General features: G+C 34.7%; 5 protein-coding genes and 1 long non-coding RNA gene across 6 annotated transcripts; 3 read left to right on the forward strand and 3 right to left on the reverse strand.

Annotated features, from left to right (window-relative positions):
- The first annotated feature begins 720 nt into the window (after positions 1-720).
- On the forward strand, positions 721-1,925 carry LOC17880780 (putative RING-H2 finger protein ATL53). The gene has a single exon (XM_006284138.2). The coding sequence runs from the start codon at positions 840-842 to the stop codon at positions 1,743-1,745; it is 906 nt and encodes a 301-aa protein (XP_006284200.1). The 5' UTR covers positions 721-839; the 3' UTR covers positions 1,746-1,925.
- A 460-nt stretch (positions 1,926-2,385) lies between these two features.
- Positions 2,386-4,857, reverse strand: LOC17880196. Its single transcript, XM_006284290.2, has 4 exons — positions 4,609-4,857; positions 3,696-3,893; positions 3,368-3,586; positions 2,386-2,977 (listed from the first exon to the last, which is right to left on the reverse strand). Exons 1-4 carry the CDS (start codon positions 4,669-4,671, stop codon positions 2,774-2,776), a joined length of 684 nt encoding a protein of 227 aa, XP_006284352.2. The 5' UTR covers positions 4,672-4,857; the 3' UTR covers positions 2,386-2,773.
- A 2,798-nt stretch (positions 4,858-7,655) lies between these two features.
- LOC17878240 (ubiquitin carboxyl-terminal hydrolase 20) lies at positions 7,656-10,865 on the reverse strand. Its single transcript, XM_006283167.2, has 8 exons — positions 10,238-10,865; positions 10,037-10,157; positions 9,838-9,948; positions 9,507-9,679; positions 9,074-9,403; positions 8,852-8,974; positions 8,257-8,758; positions 7,656-8,131 (listed from the first exon to the last, which is right to left on the reverse strand). Exons 1-8 carry the CDS (start codon positions 10,775-10,777, stop codon positions 7,911-7,913), a joined length of 2,121 nt encoding a protein of 706 aa, XP_006283229.1. The 5' UTR covers positions 10,778-10,865; the 3' UTR covers positions 7,656-7,910.
- Positions 10,706-11,087, forward strand: LOC111829628. Its single transcript, XR_002833007.1, has 2 exons — positions 10,706-10,787; positions 10,859-11,087. It is a non-coding gene; the product is annotated as an uncharacterized LOC111829628 (long non-coding RNA).
- Positions 11,088-12,146: 1,059 nt separating this feature from the next.
- Positions 12,147-14,614, reverse strand: LOC17879450 (probable ADP-ribosylation factor GTPase-activating protein AGD8). The gene is made up of 7 exons (XM_006283771.2): positions 14,376-14,614; positions 14,145-14,263; positions 13,341-13,773; positions 12,967-13,242; positions 12,764-12,889; positions 12,587-12,688; positions 12,147-12,497 (listed from the first exon to the last, which is right to left on the reverse strand). Exons 1-7 carry the CDS (start codon positions 14,448-14,450, stop codon positions 12,390-12,392), a joined length of 1,239 nt encoding a protein of 412 aa, XP_006283833.1. The 5' UTR covers positions 14,451-14,614; the 3' UTR covers positions 12,147-12,389.
- A 2,432-nt stretch (positions 14,615-17,046) lies between these two features.
- On the forward strand, positions 17,047-19,332 carry LOC17879015 (transcription factor MYC4). The gene has a single exon (XM_006283286.2). The coding sequence runs from the start codon at positions 17,157-17,159 to the stop codon at positions 18,999-19,001; it is 1,845 nt and encodes a 614-aa protein (XP_006283348.1). The 5' UTR covers positions 17,047-17,156; the 3' UTR covers positions 19,002-19,332.
- The last annotated feature ends 1,328 nt before the right edge of the window (positions 19,333-20,660 follow it).

Raw genomic sequence — 20,660 nt, forward strand, 5'->3', positions numbered from 1 at the left:
CAATGACACCACTTGTAGTAACCAACCCGAGAATTACCTTAGTAGTCAGCTTCAGTGCACCGAGACACCACTTTTTCCCGTTCTTTTAGCACTTGTAGCTTCATGTTTCACAAAGAACTTCCTCTAGGAGGTATCTTCTGCAATGGCTTCTTTAGCAAGAATCTGCCTATACAAACTAGCAGCTCTTTACGTGTACTATGTGTTACCATCCGGAACAAGGGTAGATGAGACTTCGTAACAGAGACTCGCTTGAGTGGTAACATGTACACGATAAATGCATACCTTTGAATTGATATACATATAATATAATGGATACATACATCATCATAGTTCAGAGGTTTGAATTTTTGTTATACGACTTGGATGATTCATGTTAAGTAATGTAAGTTTTAAATCAACGCTAGTAATAGATCTTTCAAATACAATCATATGACAACAAAATCAAAGCTATCATATATACGTACCACATTCAATATCTTAGTCAACAAGCCAATTAAATCATGAAAAGAAAAAGAAAAAAGAAGCTAAAGAACAAAGTTAAAGTCACATAAAAAGAACAAAAAAGTAAGGGGATACACAAAAACAAAGCAAAACTTCTCATATACCACAAGAATCTTTATTCTATATTAACAACATATCAAATTTAGTACATACCACATCTATAGTATAAACCTCCTTCATATCACAGTCACACATATATAAACAAATCCAACACCTCCTTTATGCTACGATTTGGAGGATGATCACATATGAATGAGTACACTTATCAATGTAACATATCTTTTGATTAATCCCTCAAGGATCTAATCCTCTTCTTCTTCTTTTTTCCCTACTCTTTCATGGAGACCGATCCAAATCCCAATGCTTGGAATCAATATATAAATCCAAGAGATTGTACTCAAGGCTTCTGCTCCACATTTTGTCCTCAATGGTGCAGTTACATCAAACTCTCTCCACCACCATTAGCCTACGAACAATTCCTAAACGACGGCGTTGCATCAAACCCCAATCTCTCCCCTCTTGTTATTGCCATCATTGGAATATTTGTTACTGCCTTTCTCTTGGCAACTTACTACACTCTTGTCTCGAAGTATTGCGCCAACGACACCAACAACGAAGCTGCCTCGGAAACAGGAAGATCAGATCTCATTCTCGATGTTAACTCGTCGGAAAATGGAGACCAAGGCGACCCTTTTGCTCATGAGTCTTCAAACACTGGTTTAGACGATGCTCTCATTAAAAAGATCGGATCTTTCAAGTTAAAGAAGCATCAAAACGGGTTCAAGATCAATGGTACTGACTGTTCAATATGTCTAGGAGAGTTTAATGAAGACGAGAGCTTAAGGCTGTTGCCTAAATGCAACCACATTTTCCACGTGGTTTGTATCGATAGGTGGCTCAAGTCTCACTCAAATTGTCCACTTTGTCGAGCTAAGATCATCGTCCCTACCACTCAACAAAACGATCATCGTGTTGTGGTTATGAATCTTGACCAGTTTACAAGCAATGAAGGAAATGTAGTCGTTGTTGATCATCGGGAAGAGGTTAGTCATGTTTCCATCAGTTCTCATCATCCACGTCGGTTCTCGGCCGCGGATATTGTTCTGCGGATAAGCAGAGAGGGAGAAGAGGAAAACAATGATCTTGAAAGTGGAAACAGAGTGAAGCATGTAGACTTGAAAAGATCATTCTCAAGTGGTGGATTGGTTCTTGGGACTCAAGCAAGGACTAGAACATATCTGTAAAACCTACTTCCCCTGACTCTAATTAGTTTCCTTTACAATATCTTTTACTTTGGGGTTAGGGGGTGGGAATATGAAACATATATTATTGTATTTACACTTTGAGAAATTTTTATATACATACGTATAAATATAATGGATACATATAGATCATCTTTGTTTAGAGGTTTAAAATTTTCAGTATCTTTTTATATACTATCCTTAATACTATTTGGTCTTTTAGAGAATTTAAATCATCAAATACAATTGATTAAACTTGATTTGTTACTTTTAAAAATTGGATCTAAACACATTAACATGGTTTTGTTATGATGTGTTATTTTATTTTATATGTGTTTTTCTCAAACAAAACTCTTTGAGAGTAGAGACATATATTCCAAATTCCCAAATGGTTCCCTTCTCAAGAAAAGTTAAGAGAGAAAGCAAATAAGCCCTTCCCTACCAAATTGCTTTCCAACACAATGTCCCATGAGAATTAATATCCAAATTTATAACGAATAATGTTTTTATTTATTATTATCACAACACCAATTATATATTTAAGGTTCACTCTATTTATTCAACTCAGAACCATATGATATAATTAGGTAAAGCCAAAAAAAAATATTTATTCCAATTTTTTTTAAGTCCAAACACTTTTAAATCGCAAAAAAAAAATAGGAAATTTAATTATTTATTAATTATTCCAAATCCATGTATGCACCTAACCAAACCAAATTTACACCATGCATACATAAATGAAAAAAACAAAAACTAATTTTGTTTTTATTCCAACTTTTATCCCACTAAACCCCTATATTTCCATTTCTACCCTTTTTGCATCACATATACAAAACAAGCACATTACAAATATTCACATAATTTGCCATTAGAAGGACGAAACCTAACTTAAGGCCTTTCTTTTTGCTAACACAAGCAAAAGACCATTTGTTTGGTATATGAGAAAAGATAAGAGACCAAAGCCTCTAGCTATACCTTTGTGTGTAATCTTATAGATGAAGAAACTGGGAACAGCTTTGTTTTCTCGGTTCTTATCCCATCGGAGATCGATGAGGAATTCCCTTTCTTCGCTTGGCGATTCTACAGTTGCTAGATGTAGTAAGTGGAGGTGTTGATGGGCTGAAACTTTGGAGATTTGTTATGTTCTTCCCAATCCCAATGCTGCTACTTGAATCATCTGTTTCCATCAGAAGGTTCTCCCTTCCCTTTTCAAATCCTCTTGATGTTCCAGCAATCTTGATTTCATTTCCCAAAAACATAGAGAAAGTAACTTTATCAGAATATGATTCCAAGAAAGATATGATCTCAGCTCAAACTTTGAGTAAGCTCATCGCTTAAACAACAGTTTACCAAAATGCTAGGAAAGGTTAGGTGAAAGTGTGAAACTGTAAAAACAGATATCAGGATGACCCATTTTCAAAAGTTTTGATATTTTCCCCTGCGGTTAAATGGGAATTGAATTTACCAAAAATGCAAGCAAATGTTAGGTGAGACTGTACGAGACCTGACTTGCTATATGAAACGTGTAAAGAGGGGAAATAACTCAATAAGTATCAATCTTATATCAAAGTTTCTTCCTATTTGTTTCAATTTATTATGAAAAGTTGGTAGCATTGGAAATGTACCTTGCAACCAAGAGAGCAGAAGCGGAAGCTATCATCGACGAGGCTACGATAGCAAACTTTGCAGGTATTGGTGACGCCTTTCCCGGGCCTAGGCTGAGGCCTCTCGTTCAAGAAGACGACTTTAGCACTATTAATCACATACGTTTGGATCCCGGCTATATCAATGTACTTTTGTATCTCATTCACCCTTATAACATCATGATATGAAGATCTCCTTATCTGCCAAAACCAATCAAGAACAATTTCAAAACCTCAACAAGAAAAAAAGTTGAACCATTGCAGGAGACACTAGTGAGACATTATACAACAATCAAGATCAAGGCCTTACCTGAATGGTGCGATGATCCTTATGATGAGCAAGACAAAGAGAGCAAAGAGGGCCATTGGTGCAGTCTAAGCAATACATATTGCATTCACTCTTGTGAGAGTCTCCATGAAACTTGCAGTGAACAAAGAATTGCTCTTTAAGCAGAGGTTTAAGCCATGGCGGCCAACGGTTGTCTTCCTCTTCCGGTCCACCAGCTCCCTACACCAATACAAACAGACCATTCAATTCTGATAATCTATTTCATAAACCATCATTACCATTTCTCTACCTCAAAAGAACATTTAGACATAGCTCTTCAACCACCATTAAAACATCAAAAACTCTTCTTTTTTTCTTTCTCAAGTCTTTGAATTGATCTTGTAGTAGAAGTTTAAAAATTTGATTCTGTTCCATTGCTAAAAAAGTTATCTGAAAAAGGAATCTTATTGAAAACCCAGATTCGTGCTTCACTATTTCACTGGATTTTAGATGAGTTTTAAAAAAGTATAAATTTGGTATAAAAGGAAAGAGCATATTGTACCAATTCGTGACACCAAATAAAGTAAAAATTAACTATAACGGAATCGAGCTTGAGAGAGAGAGGGAGAGAGAGAATCAGAAGAAGATGAAAACTACAAAAAAAGGAGCCCATTGTTCTGATTCTTCAAACAAATAAAAATCAAATCTTTTTTGTTGTTAGGTATACCAAAACAGAGCACTTCAAAGAAGAAGAAGAACCACAATGAATGAATTCAAAAGAAAAGAAAAAAACAAAAGCAAAAAGATTACTACTTTTAGTCATTTTCAAGCCATTGAATTCCAAATTCAATCAAAAAACCTCAAACCCAGAAACAAAAACAAATCAATAAAGGAGGAACAAGAGTATTACACATTTGAAGAACAGAGAAGAAGAAACTATAGAAGTAGTAAGTACCATGATTCTCCTGTTCTTAGGCTTGATTTCACGGATGGTGTTCTCTTGATCCTCGATCGCCATTTCGTATTTGCAGGAAGACGAAAAAAAGAGAGTCTTTTTTCGAGTCAGCTTCCAACTTTTTTTTCCTAGAGAGAGAGAGAGAGAAAGAAAGTGAAGATTTCTTGCAGAGAAGGTAAAAGAGAAAGAGAGAGAGAGAGAGAGAGAGAGAGTGAGTCTCTCTTATCTTAGCAAAGTCGACCAACCCAAACCTCCTTCCTCTTCTCTTCATTCATTTATATTCTCAAAATGTTTATTATTTTTTTCAGTTTGTTATAAATCATTAGAAAATATTTTAGATATATCTCAAATTTATTTCTATCATTATTTGGATTTTATCCTAAATTAGTTGTAAATAATCGTTTCCGTTACATAGTCATACAACATAGCATTATTGATGTTGGTTACATACATATTGCATTTATATATGTTATATAAAATAAAATATTTTTGCTTTGGTTAAAATGAAAATTTTTATAATCTTTTAGCATATGTATGTATATAAAGTGTATTATTCATTTTATGTGTTGGGAAAGTGTAAAGTATTTTGGGTGTTTAGATATTATATTAAGCCAAGTGGAGAAAACTATTGCTCCATTATTGTAGTTTGACATCTCATCCTCTATCTTCTTTAGAATCCCATTATATGTGTTCTTTGTTTCTTTCATCACCCATTCAGGTGCTCTCTCTAAATTTTTTTCATTTTTTTTCTTTTTACCCATTTCTGCTTATTCAAAATAGCAATAGATGTATATATATATACTAAGTCATCTTATGTAATTTACTTTATGGTTATACTAGAACATCAATGACATACGTCACGTTTTCAAATTACTTGACTGTTGAAAAAATAGAAGCAGTAATTGTGGAACAAAACTTTGGTTTATATGAAACATATGTATATGTATGTGAGTGTCATCATAGTGTGTGTGTGTGTGTGTATGTGTTTCTATAATATGTATATATGTGTGTGCATAAGAATGAGTTGGAACAAGTGTGAATCGCACTTTACTTTGTTCTTAGTTTAATTATTGGTGTGTGTATGTTTGTATATAATATAATAAGAATTAAGATGGTATGATATCAATAATTCAGATTCCTATTTTTGTTATTAAGCTATTAAAGCGAGCAATATGCGGAGACAAAGCTCATGAATTGGACATACTAAATAACCTAATCCATGTGTACTTGTTTGTTTTTATAAAACTTTATACTATTAAAAATAATTAATAAAGAGGAAAAATTAATGCAGAAACTTAGGTCAAAAGATGGGTGTGATTAATTTAATATAACATTACACACCTTTTTGTTTTATTATTTTAGTGCTTGCTTGCGTTTGGTTGTTTGTTCTTAATTTAATTAGGTAAATTAGCATTAGCAAAGTCAGTACTAACTATTCCAATATGCATCACTTGATAGGGAAATTGCATTTTTATACCTCATTGTCCTTTGATTAGACAAATCAATTGTCTTTATATATATACAAAGAACTTAATCCATTGTATATACCAAACTACCAAACTCTGTTTTTAAATCGTTGTCATGTCTCATCTGAAATGAAAGTACAATTTTAGTTTTAACGAGCAAACTAATAATTTTGTTTTGTTCTAAAACTGATAAGGTAAAACGTGGAATTATTTTGTTTAGTTTAAAATTCATCTTAGTATGTATATATATAAGGAGAGTCTACTCATTGAGTCATTGTGCGTTTGTTAATAAGAGACTTGCGTGTTTCATGCAGATATAGAATTTGTTGTCCTGATGATGATATTATAAATCATTTGTTTCGTATGAATCCTATAAATGTAATTTGTTGAATGCTTACAATAATAATGTACAATTGTGTATTGAAATAAAAATAAAATGAATGACGACGACAAGGAAATAAATTTTAAAAAATTGGGAGAAACATATAATATGCATTCTCATAGACGTCATATGATAATAACAGCTTTTATTCATTTGTCATGCATGATGGTTAGAGATGGGTAGATGAAGGAAGATGCCAATTTCTTTTTTCTTTTCTTTTTTCAAATAGAAAAACTAATTTGATACAAAACTATTCAATTCACTTATAAATGTTTCTATTGGTGAAGGTATAGTTAAGTATCTTTGTGAAAATGTGTGCAGTTATTTAAATAGGAACACACAAGTCTTTTATATGAATTTTTATTGTCCCATTGACTTTGAAAATGGACGCCACTTGACTATTGATATTTCTTTCCCAATCTTTGAATTTGTGATTCTTTTCTTATTTTTATTTTTATTTTTGTTACACAATACTACTAGTAGAATATTATTTTCGTTTATCACAACATTTGATCTCTATTGCATTACACTAATTCAAATTCCGCATTAGAATCATGCTAATTTTTTTTTAAACATATAAATTGTGAGGAAAAAAATCGTTTATAAATATACAAACACGAGTTTTATTTTACTTGACGTTAAAACTAAAATACTAAAAACAATAAGAAAAAAATAGGAAAAGGGGTTTGTTTAGTCAAAATTGAAGCACACTTTGGACACGGCACGCCATATCTGACCCGATGGACCATCTTCTTCTCCTTATCATCCTTTTCCTTCTTCTTTATTCATTATTTTTTACAAAATTAATAATACTAAATTTTATCAAACCATAAAAACGAAACAAAAGAAGTAGACTCAGTCGATGATAACACATACAAAAGATTAATATTTATTACCGCTTCTTCGAGGACATTCGATATAAACACTTTGAATATAACATGATTAGTACATAAATCGATTTCAATGTAACTCTATTAGTAAAGCAAGTGGTCAAATTGAGCGGAACCAAACCCGGTCACAGTTGAAACATCATTGGGGTTTTCACATTTTTTATTCAAGTTTTTGTCCAAGTCAAGTGATCGATGATCTTTTACCAATCTTACCATAGATAAGTCTTTAATGGTATTAGTAGGTAATACGGATCCAACTTTGATGTTTTCAATTTCAGGTACGAACCAAAACAATAAAGTAAAAAACCATTAACAGAAGCTAAAACTTTACTAGATTCTTAATCCTGTGCTTCTTATCAAGAATAGAAAACCAAGTCAACCAACACCAAAGTAGTAAGTTTACTACTATGCACAAAACCGGAAAAGAAAAAAAAACGAATTAAGCCCTGATTTAGTCTCTAATCAAAAGTCATTACCCCTAAACCCCATTATCTTTATAACACCTAGAAGCTAAATATGCGATCAAGAAAGTCAACTTAGATACCTCTCCCTGTCTCTCCCTTTTCATGTTTTTAATTTTTTGGGCGGGGAACCAGTTTTTGTAGAAACTGCTTGATCCAACAAATCTCTAGCACGAGGTGAAAGCTTCTTCACGAGGTCTCCATTAACAATTTCTTCTGCTTCCGAAACTGCTGCGTCGCTTATTAATTCTGGCTCCTTCCAAGGCTTTTCTTCCTTCTTTGTGGTTTCTTCCATTTGCTTAAGCTGCATTTGAAAACTTCCTTCTGCAACAGGATCACAACACACTAGGTAAGTAAGTAGTAAACTCCACAAATTTAACATTGATATGGAGATTAAATTAAAAATCCCTTAGTGATAACAATCTTTTTCTGTCATCAGAGAATTGTACCTTGCTGTTTTGGGGATGAGTCCTGATCTTCAACCATCAGCAGAGGGAAAAAATCATCACCAGTGTTAGCTCTTTCAATGGCTAAACAAGAATCGGGTTCTTTCTCAGCCCATGGACTGTAAGAATCATCAGTCTCTAGCGGGTCCATAAGCTCTGGCATCCGAGAATCCTCTTCACTAGAAGACTCTGCTGATAGAAACATATCTTCTGTTAGCTCGTTAGAGAGGGATACAAAATCTTCTTCTTTCTTGACATCTTGGTTAGACACTCCCACTGGGTCGCAGGGTTTGCTGGTTTTATCGACATTCTCATAATTGATCTCTGATAAACACTCCCCGTTAGTAGATTCAAGCACAGACTTTGGCGAAGAATTCAGTAAACTCGATTCAAGCAATGGCTGCATCTCTTCAGCGACGCTATAAAACCAGGGAATTCCTTCTTGTGCATAAAAAAGAATATATGAATCCTGTGACAGCACACTATCTTCTTCGATTCTAGTGACCTGCCGAAGTTGTTCAAAAACACGAGGAAAACTTCATTTATGGAAACTATCTATTAAACCACCCAAATCTACTGGAATTACTAAAAATATCACCTTCGCGTCATCAAATTGATGCCATATCTTGGGAGCAGACCTCACATAGGACGAGTAATGTCCATGAGCTACTGAGCTCCCGAGATGCTCCACAAAAGCATAAAGATGGTATTTTGTAGGAACCTGAAGAAGAAGAAATAAATGAAGTGGGTTTCAAATGTGCAGATATTTTTTAGTAAATGAAAAGGAGATCAGAGATAGTTTACTGCAACTTTCACGTACATCGTTTTCCTGGATATTCCTCATATATGGCTGCAAGTCTAACTCCAATGGGATCTTGAGATGGTCGAAGATCTTCTCCATATAATATCCATTATTCTTGAATCTCTTCAGATGGAATGTGACAACCAGAGGAAGCGTATCAAGCAAGAGTTGCTTCTCCTTTGAAACTTTTTCATTACAGTTATCACAGGTCAATTGCTCATCAAGTTTTTCCACACGGGTAAAGGATTCCAGTGCATCCTCAAGGGATTTCATGCCTTCAATTTCCAAACTCAACCCAACAGACTTTTCAAATGTCTCAGAGACGAAGTTGCAGTTGCAGCAACGGAGCTGAAAGTAGAAATGTGCACATCCTTACCAAAATCAAACTGAAACACATAATGAAAATAGCTTTGGCACTTGACCAAATGTGTAGTTTGAGTGAACTTCTTACCCCACTGATAAGACGACCACCAAAGACTTGCTCAACAATGTTGACATCTTGAGAAGAGACAAAGTGGCGATAACTTCTTCGATCCAAACAACATCTCTCCAACTTATCCAAAAATGCTTGCAGAAACTCATGAGCATCTTCTTGTTGATAACGCTGGAAGTCAGGCGAAAAGTCTGTGGCAGCTAAGGATAAATCAATGCATTTCATAAACAAAATCAGAGAATCCCAAAAGAAAAGAAAACTATGCCATCCAAAGAAACATATCCAGAAAAATTGTTAAACTTTAAGACTACAACCATTGACGGAAATGAAACAATTCAACAAAGGATACAATTAAGATAGTAAAGAAAACATTCCGGAGCAATTGGCGTTCTTTCAGGCCTCAGTGCAAACTCAATGTGAGTTCGAAGAGCCCTTAAAACACAGAAGAAGGGATTACCACCTACAAATTCAAAGGATACATAAGATCATTACAAATTCATTGCAAGGTAAGATATACAAATCAAAAGCTACTACATTAAGAGTCTTACAGTTACAGGGAAATTGATATTTGTATGAACGAAGGCTCTCGACAAGTGGCACAGTGTGAGTGAAACACTGCAGCACCGAATTAAGGAAACAAGTGTTGCCTAAATTCCAAAGCCCAGCACCCTACAAATATTCAAATTCGTAATCAGAGATCAAAATTGAAAACAATGCAACCAAAATTTGAAAACAAAATCAGAACATACCACACCAGTAACGGGCTCATCGATCATCAGAGGTCTTTGCATGAATCCTGACACCAAGGTTTCGGTGCATTCCTGCTTAGAGTTGTCATCATCACTTCCACAACCAGGCGAAACATTAGGCGTCCAATCTCGGTTACTCTCCCGGGGATCGTCAGACGGGCAGGCGTCCCAGATAACATCGTCGGTATCGTCAAGACCTTGCCAAGTACAATCGATTCGAACCTGAGACTCTACCATGCGTTCGGACTCACTGCCGAACTCATCGTGATCCAAATTGATCGGAGAAGGAATGGATTGGGTTTCGTCCGATGAAGAAGAAGAAGAGGTATACTCATCTGGGCTCGGAGGCGAATCATGATTACCGCGATCACGATCTGGAGACGTAAGAGCCAACGACTGAACATTAACAACATTTGTATCAATCGACGGGATTTGCGAAGAAGGCTCGTTCTCACTCTCATCTAAGGTTTCGATCGAGTTGGGAATTAGCGGAGGACGAGGCAGCATCGAAGAAGAAACGTCGGAATTAGCCACCAACATCGTCGTCAAGGTTCGAATTCTGAACTGGAAAAAATTTAGGGTTTCGTCAATTGGAGATGAAAAGTCGAAATTCCGGTGCAGGATTATCAAAATTCCGGTGAAGAACAGGTGGACTAGAAGAAGATCGGCGGCGAATTAGGGAGGAAAGTGAGAAGAAGGAGAAGGAGACAAGGAGATGATTTAAATTGGGAGGGAAAATCGAATCGCCATGTTTTAGGGTTTTTAATCTCTCTGCAAAGGGCTAATTGAATTTGTAAGGTGTAAAACTGTTAAAGTGTGGTTTGTGATAGATACAGATTTGCTTCTTCCAGATACGGTAATTTTGTTTTCCTTAAGGTCGGTGGTCAACTTTGGATTTTATTGGACTTTTTTTATAATTCTTTTTAGAATTAAATGATATTGTTAAAGTAATTTTATAATTAAATAAATATGTTGATATATTCGGTTTTTTCTTCTATAAAATCCTATATTTTTTTAATTATATCCCTTTTTGGGTATATATATTATTCAACATATTTATGTTTTGAAGGAAACAAAAAATTACGAAATTGGAATAAATTGCTTAGTCAACCATGGAAATTTAACATATTTAGTATGATATCTAATTCTTATAAGGCAAAAATAAAAATTATGAATAAGAACAATAGAATAAATTGGGAAAAATATCTAACTAAATAGGAACAATAGAGAAAAAAATTACAAAGTAAAGAATATATAATTTACCCAAAAAAAAAATTGAATAGCCCTGGACAAAATAACAGGGAACCAAAGAACCAAACCAAAACATTTAAAAAAAAGAAGAACCAAACCGAGCTTAGAACTGACGAAATATTCGAAAGAATCTTCCACTCATGTATCAGAAGAACCAGAATTGAACCAGAATAGACACTCAAATTATTAAAATATAATTATATGCATATATATATATATATATATTAATTTTAATTAAACTTGATATTTTCTTAGACCAAAGTACCAAATATTCTGATATTCTTAGTTTTTTTTTTTTTTAACTTAACTGATATTCTTAGTTATTTTGTCACATTTAACACAATTTTATTTAAATTTAATTATTTTTTAATATTTTGGATATCCGAAACCGAATCAAAATTCCAAAATAAGCAAGCGGATCTAAAATTCCGGTACCAAAAATATCCATAATCGAATGGATCCACTCAGAACTAAGCTGAATACCCAACGCCCATGGCTAACTACTAAGATATATTTTGCTATTACTTAATAAATGTGCAAAGTCATGAACTTTTTATTCAAAGTCTTGCAGAACCATTTTATCATATGTATAGGGGATTCACATTCAAAGCACATTGTATTTGTATCATCGCAATTAAATTTGATTAAAAATCCACTGTTTTGTGCAAACAAACAAAGATTAATATAAAGTCTATAACATATTCCAATAGTATATTATATAATATCCATATAGATTGATAACAAGTAACAACGATAGCCACGTACGTCTCAGTATATTCCAAAAAGCTCTATAAAAAAACAGAGAAACGTGAACCTCATTGGAAGTTTCCGACAAAGCTTTTCTTTTACTTTTTTTTTTCTCTGTAGAACCAAAAACATGTGAGAGCTTGTGTCGTTCTTCTCACAGCATTCTGTCTTGGATATCACTGAATATACCAGAAGCTAGAGTTCCAAGCTTCTTCTTTGTTTCGCCTGCTATGTTCACCAGCGACGACAGATCTTGTTGCGCCTGATCAAACATTTGAACTCGAAATATTCATCAACAGGTTAAAATATGAAGAAGAAAAGCAGAGAGATTCAGGAGTATGGGTCTTGTACCTGGAAAGAAAGCCTGTTAATGAGATCGCTAGCAGTTATATCAATATTGGAATCATCTTGGTCGTGACCGTAAAAATCAGCGCTTGAGATAGATGCTGAGCCCTGTAATTTCCCACAGTGGCATTAGTATCGAAGGATAAGAATATTCTTATGAAAACTGTAGGGCATTTTACTTACTGCAAACTTCTGAAGAGTAGCTTTGGATTCCATATCAGCGTTTTTGTTCTGATCCCCAAAGTACTGAGCTGAAGAAATGGACTTTGCATTTGTGAACTTCTTTCTTGCTTCATCAGATTCTTCAACCTAGTAAGAACAAAAGGGCTTAGCATAATACTGGAATACTAATTTACTATTTTTCTTTCTGAGCACGATAGCTTTACTTGAGATTTTGAGGAGTTGGAGCTTGATTTCTTGGGGTAAGAACTGTCCATTCCAAAATCCGAAAAGAAGCTTGATGACTTTGGTGGAGCAACATGGTTAAGCACTTGTGTACCACCACCACTTTGTCCTCCAGATTGGAAGTCGTCATTGTACTCAAACCGAGAGGCATATGACGAACCAGCTGATGATTTGCTTTCCCCGTTATTAGTTGAAGACACGGCAGAAATAACCGGAGCAACTTCTTCTGGTTTCTGCTCATACAGATTATCCTTTGACTACATTTTACCCCAAAAAAAAAAAAAAAATTAAAATCCAATCTTATAATGTATACAAGAGAAATAAAAATGCTCCAAAAACAACAACCGAGACATACCTTAGTGGTAAGCTTCCTTGCACCAAGACCACCAGTTTTTCCTGTCCGCTTAGCACCTATGGGTTTCTTAAACGTACTAGGCACAACTGTATTAGAAGCTTTAGGAGAAGAGGTGGCACTGATAGCTTCATGTTTAGGAGGAGGTAACTCTTCCTTGACAGAATAAGAAGAAACCCCATTAGATGCTTCCGGTAGCTGAGAAGTAGCAACAGGGGATGAAGGTAAGCCAGAACTAGTTTCTTCAGCAATCGCTTTAGCAACTTCTTTAGCAAGCATTTGCCTATACAAATCAGCAGCTCTCGAAGTGTACTTAGCCTCAACTTTGCCACCATCAGTCCATCCATGCTGCTTGAAAAAAGCCTGAGCACGGTTGTTGCCACCAAACATCATTGTCCTGAGCTGCTCAGGGCTCCATGAATCTAAATTCGTTGATCTACACCAAACAAAAAAACAAAAAACGAAAAATGTAGCATATTCAGAACATAAGTGACAATATTCCATTCCTAAAAAAGACAAAAGAACCAGTTTCAAAATCTCAACTAGTCAATGGATCCATAATTTGAATCAATCTAATCTCAAGAAACTCTATTGGAATTGAAGTCAAACAATTCAGAAAGTACAACATAATCGAGTATAGTTCAACCACACACTAGAGTCAACGTAACGCTACATTATCAGAACTACACCAATCATGCCTTTAAAAAATAGCTCAAACCTTAGCCTAAATCAACAAACCACTACAACTATGAGCAAGAGCAATGCCGAAGAATCGAATCAGATGCTGAATCGGATCAGGAATTTTACCTGACGAAACTGATATGAACACCGAGATTCCGATGCGTAGCTGAACAATCGATACAGAGAAAAACCCCATAAGTAACCGATGCCCATGTTGGATTCTTCGCACTACAATCGAAGCAGACCTAAATTTGCCAAATCAAAACCATAAAAAATTATCATAAATCGAAGATCCCGTCAACTAACACACAGATCTAGACACACACAACCAATTTAAGCAAGGGAAAATTCGATTACCTTGTTCTCAGATTTTGATTTGAGTTTTCTGAAAACAATGTTTTTGTCGGTAAGATTGTCAGCAGAGGAAGCCATTGTAGATCAAATTGAAGGTTTTTACAACAAAATGTGAACGAAGAATCAAAATCTGAAGAGGTGAGAAACAATGGATCACCTCCTCGAATGAATTTTGAAAGAAATGAAGACTTCTCTATTTGTTAGGTTTATTTCCTCTTTCTTCTTCAATCAAATCTGTAAATCCAAGAGAGAAAAAACCAGTAACATTGATGGAAACATTTGATCTGACTCAAGTGACGATACTACCCTTGGCTAATCTCAAGGAATTACGAGAATGGCATATTTTTAGAAACGACACGTAGTTCGCGTTTCCGTTTCCGAAGCAACATGGATGGTAACTGATGAACGCTTATTTTATTTTCACCTTTTCTTCAACATCAATTCAAAGAAAGATTAGTTTTTTTTTTTTTTCTCAGTTCAAACTTCAAAGATTAGGTTCTTATACCTTTTAAGATTTAAAACATAATTTGTTTGTGAGGAATATATATTTTCGTATTAAGTTGTTAACATTTTTTCCTAACATATATGAGTTAACATTTGTTAATTTAAGTTAATATATATGTCTCACACATATTATATGCTCGATGTTTGGATATTCTTGTTGTATCACATTGAGCATACCTTATAATAAAATGATTTGTAATGCCTAAACTAATAATGATATAAAACAATAAACTGATAAAGTAATTACTTCTTGCTGATTTAAAGACTAAATTAAATACAATGTCATCTCCAAAATGCATTGCATACAAATGGAATATGTGTATATATGGTTATCTTGGGACTCAATTAAAGGTAACCAAACTGATACATTTACGAAGTTGTATCCATCAACCCTAAGGTATTACGGTCGACTAGTCCATCTCCATTGCAGTTTGAATACTTAAAAAAAAAAAAAAAAAACAAATCTTCACCGTTTAGAATAAGAATGACCCCGAAGCATTGGACCATGCATCTCTTATAAGTCTCCAATATGGCAATATATGTGGATTCATTGTGCATCATATTCCCTATCTATCCACTTCAAAGCTTTATTCTAAACTACTTGACATACACTAACTCTTTGTCGCTACCAAGTACCAACTATCATTCTTAGTATCTGTTGAATATTTTGTGCATCAAATATGCGAGTCTTTGCTTAACTTATCCACAAAACAACTTTCAAGCTCCAAAATTCTTAACATCTTACGGTTGGGTTCCATATAGTGTCAATAAGACAACTACGAGAAAAGTGCAGTGTAGTGCAATTGTTCAAATAGTAACGAAAATGTATAAATTCAAACATATATATAAAAGATTAATTACCTACAAGCATTGTCCTTCACCGATCGGTTCAACATAAAAAACCTAAAACAAAACTAATGTGAAATCTAGTTTGGCCAAATAAAAGAATCTATACGGCCCAGTTTTTATCTCAGTAAGTAAGGCAAAGCCCAGCTTAACGTTGGTCTATATGATTACAAACAATGTCACCACCACTATACAACAAAACACACTAATACGGTTTCGTCGGGATATAAACACAGAAAGAGACAGGGAGACCAACATTTTTTGGGCATTTGCTCTCACTGAAAAAGAAAGTATATATGAAATCTAGCCAATAAAAAAAGACAAACAAGAGACCCACCAAACATAATGTGATTTTTTTTGTGAGGTTGTATAATTTTCATAATTACTTGAAGAAAAAAAAAACTAATAATCTTTTCTTCTTTAATAATAACTTACTTGCCATCTTTATGCTCTAAGGTCTCTTTCACCTTTGATATCGAAATCATCAATGTCCTTTTTTTTTTTTGCTGTTTATCATTCAACAAAGTTGTATCCAACAAATATATGTTTAGAATAAAAAGAAATGTTAAAGTACAAATACTTGATTTAACTCTTATAGATTTTGTGTTATTGTGTATACAAAGTTGTATTCAAATCTTCTGTGTTCCCCTAATCCCTTTAAATTTTTTGTTTGCCTCTAAGAACCAACTAATTTAACAACCCATTTCTTGAGTATTAAATTGTTAGTCTTCCTTATTATATTATGGTAGTGTACACTCGAGATTAAATATAGTAGTAGCTAAAGAAATCCAAGAGATTAAATTGATATTAGCTTGCAAGAATTAAATGATGGATTAATCACAACAAAAAGGAGACATTGACACCAACACACCAAAAGTGAGGGAGACAAGATAATTATTTTAAGTGATAAATCATTTTCATTCTTTAATTGTTCTTAACTATCAACATCTTATATAAAAAGGACAAACTGTGTTTAAAAATATAATAATATATAGATTTTAAAATGTCTTCTTTTCAATCAAATTATATATTTTACCAAAGCAAAAAAAAATTTAGTCAAGGATCAACTAATGTATATAACCCAAAAGCCTGAGTAGAGTCATTTTTCTTAATAAAACATTCAACTTACTCCCTTAGATAACAAACTTTTAATATAAAAAATATCTTACTATTCAGACAAATTAATTAGTTTAATTTAGTATGTTATCTTGAAATAACCATTTTAGAGCCTCAATGAAAATACTACCTCAAGAGATAATTCATATCTATTGTTTTTTTTTTAAAAGTTATAAATATATACAGATACCTTTTTCCCCAAAAAAAATCAAACCAAACTCAATACTATTTGTAAAAGAACCAACTTTTTTTTCATTTCTGTCTCTCACCGGAAATATAAAAAAAGTCTCTCTTTTATAGACCTGTCGGAGAAGTACTATGTCTCCGACGAGTGTTCAAATAACTGATTACCATCTCAACCAATCAACGAATGGTACAACTAATCTCTGGTCAAACGACGAAGATGCGTCAGTGATGGAGGCTTTCATCGGCGGCTCTGATCAATCTTCTCTTTTTCCCCCTCCTTCTCCTCCTCTTCCACCTCCGGCGCAATCTCAGTTCAACGAAGATACTCTCCAACAACGGCTCCAAGCTTTAATCGAAGGAGCAAATGAGAGCTGGACTTACGCTGTGTTCTGGCAATCATCTTACGATTTCGCCGGAGAAGACGACGGAGGAGGAGAAAGCAGAAACACGGCGGTGTTAGGTTGGGGAGATGGTTATTACAAAGGAGAAGAAGAGAACTCTAGGAAGAAGAAATCGAACCCAGCTAGTGCAGCTGAGCAAGAGCATCGTAGGAGAGTGATTAGAGAGCTCAACGCTTTGATATCCGGAGGAGGAGGAGTAGTAAACAATGGTGGCGGCTCTGATGAAGCAGGAGATGAAGAAGTTACAGATACTGAATGGTTCTTCTTGGTCTCGATGACACAGAGCTTTGTCAGTGGTACTGGTTTGCCTGGTCAAGCTTTCTCGAATTCGAACACGATTTGGCTATCTGGGTCTAATGCGTTAGCTGGATCGAGTTGTGAGAGAGCTCGTCAAGGTCAGATTTATGGGTTACAGACAATGGTGTGTGTACCATGTGAGAACGGCGTCGTTGAGCTTGGTTCCTCGGAGATTATACATCAAAGCTCAGATCTTGTTGATAAAGTTGACACCTTTTTCAACTTTAACAACGGTGGTGGTGAATCTGGTTCTTGGGCGTTTAATCTGAATCCAGACCAAGGAGAGAACGATCCGGGTTTGTGGATTGGTGAACCTGATAGCGTCGGAGTTGAATTGGGTCTTGTAGCTCCGGTGATGAATAATACTGGTAATAACTCAGCTTCTAATTCTGATTCTCAACCAATTTCAAAGCTTTGCAATGGAAGCTCTGTTGAAGACCCTAAACCTCAGGTTACGAAATCTAGTGAAATGGTGAGTTTCAAGAATGGGACTGATGAGAATGGATTCTCTGGTCAAAGCCGGTTTATGGAAGAAGATAGTAACAAGAAGAGATCTCCTGTTTCGAATAACGATGAAGGAATGCTTTCATTCACCTCTGTTCTTCCACGGCCTGCTAAATCCGGCGACTCAAATCACTCTGATCTTGAAGCTTCAGTGGTTAAAGAAGCGGAGAGTAACAGGACTGTGGTTGAACCGGAGAAGAAACCGAGGAAACGAGGGAGAAAACCGGCAAATGGAAGAGAAGAGCCATTGAATCATGTTGAGGCAGAGAGACAGAGAAGAGAGAAGTTGAATCAGAGATTCTACTCTTTAAGAGCTGTGGTTCCTAATATCTCTAAGATGGATAAAGCTTCTCTCTTAGGAGACGCCATTTCTTATATCAATGAGCTTAAGTCTAAGTTGCAAAAGGTTGAATCTGATAAAGAAGAGTTGCAAAAGCAGATTGAGGGAATGAGCAAAGAGGCAGCAAATGAGAAAAGTTATGTTAAAGAACGGAAATGTGCGAATCAAGAATCAGGTGTGACAATTGAGATGGAGGTAGATGTGAAGATCATTGGTTGGGATGCCATGATACGAGTTCAATGCAGTAAGAGGAATCATCCTGGTGCTAAGTTCATGGAAGCACTCAAGGAACTGGATTTGGAAGTGAATCATGCGAGTTTATCTGTAGTGAATGATCTTATGATCCAACAAGCGACTGTGAAAATGGGGAAAGAGTTTTTTACACAAGATCAGCTCAAGGTTGCTTTAATGGAGAAAGTCGGAGAATGCCTATGAGTTGCATCATTAGTACTAATGAACCCGAGAACAATACTGCAAAAACGATTAAAAGTTGTATTGTAGTGTGTAACTATATTATGTAAGGGTGATTTTGCAGCACCCACTTGTTGTTGTTGTTGGTTGCTTGTACGATAGGGTTCTTAGTTAAGTAGTTTCATGGTTATTAGTAGCTATGATCAGTTTGGGTTTATGGTTTCAGTAGATAAATGTGTTTGGCCAATGGGTAAGTCTATATTTGTTGGTGTATGTATGTAATTATTATGATTTATGAATAAGTGTTTTCTTAGAAATTAAACACATGGGATTGAAGTTGAAGGTTTATTGTTTTTGTCTTCTGAGCAATAATAATAGTTTCGAGTTTTCACTTTCAAGTGAGTTTTTGTGGTTCTAGTTCTATGGTGTTGAAGGTTTTGTATTCATCTCAGCCACATGAGGACAAGTCTATGGTAAGAGTTAGGCATCGAAGGAGGCATCTAATTTGTTAGGTAAGAATATACCCTTTTTATTGTTCGATAAAAGATGATTTGCACCAATCACATCCATCAATGGATTCCAATGTAGGCCTTTTCATTGGGACCTCGAAAGTAACGTGGATGTGACACACTCATATTATTGTTCTAAATAGTGTTCTGAATTTGATGTAGTATACGTATGACCTTCAAAAACATGAATTCATATGTATATGATGCAGCTCTTGCGGTGGATCACTCACGTTTAAGAGTGCCTTTTTGTGGCTTTCAAACCATAACTACTAGTACTACCACATAAAACAACCATTTCGTTATCAAAACATACAATAACACTAATTCCAAAAATTAAGTGGCAAAAGCATCATATTTCTGGCTAGCCATAAACTTCAGAGTAAGTATGTGTATGTGGCATGAAATGAATCATGATGCAGGATATTTGCAATGCCGTAATTGGATTTCTTGATATCGACAGAAGAAGTGAATCCACTAAGCTAGAATATCAATAAGACCAAATGAATTTCAAAACTCAATGCATATATAAAGAGTCCAAAAGGACCAAAACTGTGAAATCAAAATGTAATAAAGGGATATAAAAAAATATAAAACGTCTTAAAAAAAGGGTTATGTAGTGTAGAAGGATGTAGAGGACAAAGTTTTAATAATCATGTATAGTAAGCAGAAAATGGTGGAGACATGCATGTGTGGACGATTATTAAAGCGAATTTGTGTGTTTTAGTTTTCAGCAACATATATAATTGTGTTTATTTCCCTTTTTGAAATAATCTCCTCGGAAATGTATGTGGAGTGAGTGACAGTGTGACAGTGAGAAGAGAACGTGTGACTGAGAAAGAAGAGAGCTGTAATCTGGCCAACAGTATTTGCCAAATAAAACCAAAGAACATGTAATAGTCACACTATAGTTTTGTTTGATAATCCTTTTTCTAGATATATAACTCGAGATTATCAGTACGTATATATACGTTTAACTATGATTTATGAGGGTTTGCTTCAAACTATATATATGTTGACATATTGTATACTTTTAGTAGCAAAGAGTACTGACAGAGTGATTGTGTATGTATCCTTTTGGTTTGCTAAACTTTTCTTTTACCAAATATTGTATATTAGTAAGAATCTTGTTACATGGTTGTCTGTGTCAATACGATTTCTTACATTTTTAACTCGA

The sequence above is a fragment of the Capsella rubella genome, unplaced genomic scaffold (genome assembly GCF_000375325.1).
Source record: "Capsella rubella cultivar Monte Gargano unplaced genomic scaffold, Caprub1_0 scaffold_7, whole genome shotgun sequence".
NCBI classification, from domain to species: Eukaryota; Viridiplantae; Streptophyta; class Magnoliopsida; order Brassicales; family Brassicaceae; genus Capsella; species Capsella rubella.

Coding starts and splice junctions, on each gene's coding strand:
- LOC17880780 (XM_006284138.2), top strand. CDS start 840: ATGGAGACCGATCCAAATCCCAATGCTTGGAATCAATATATAAATCCA.
- LOC17880196 (XM_006284290.2), bottom strand. CDS start 4,671: ATGGCGATCGAGGATCAAGAGAACACCATCCGTGAAATCAAGCCTAAG. Junction 3,894..4,608: donor CTAAGAACAGGAGAATCATG/GTACTTACTACT, acceptor GTATTGGTGTAG/GGAGCTGGTGGACCGGAAGA. Junction 2,978..3,367: donor TCTGCTCTCTTGGTTGCAAG/GTACATTTCCAA, acceptor AATGAAATCAAG/ATTGCTGGAACATCAAGAGG.
- LOC17878240 (XM_006283167.2), bottom strand. CDS start 10,777: ATGTTGGTGGCTAATTCCGACGTTTCTTCTTCGATGCTGCCTCGTCCT. Junction 10,158..10,237: donor ATGAGCCCGTTACTGGTGTG/GTATGTTCTGAT, acceptor GAATATTTGTAG/GGTGCTGGGCTTTGGAATTT. Junction 9,404..9,506: donor GTGGTCGTCTTATCAGTGGG/GTAAGAAGTTCA, acceptor TTCTACTTTCAG/CTCCGTTGCTGCAACTGCAA.
- LOC17879450 (XM_006283771.2), bottom strand. CDS start 14,450: ATGGCTTCCTCTGCTGACAATCTTACCGACAAAAACATTGTTTTCAGA. Junction 13,243..13,340: donor CAAGGAAGCTTACCACTAAG/GTATGTCTCGGT, acceptor GGTAAAATGTAG/TCAAAGGATAATCTGTATGA. Junction 12,890..12,966: donor CCAACTCCTCAAAATCTCAA/GTAAAGCTATCG, acceptor TGTTCTTACTAG/GTTGAAGAATCTGATGAAGC.
- LOC17879015 (XM_006283286.2), top strand. CDS start 17,157: ATGTCTCCGACGAGTGTTCAAATAACTGATTACCATCTCAACCAATCA.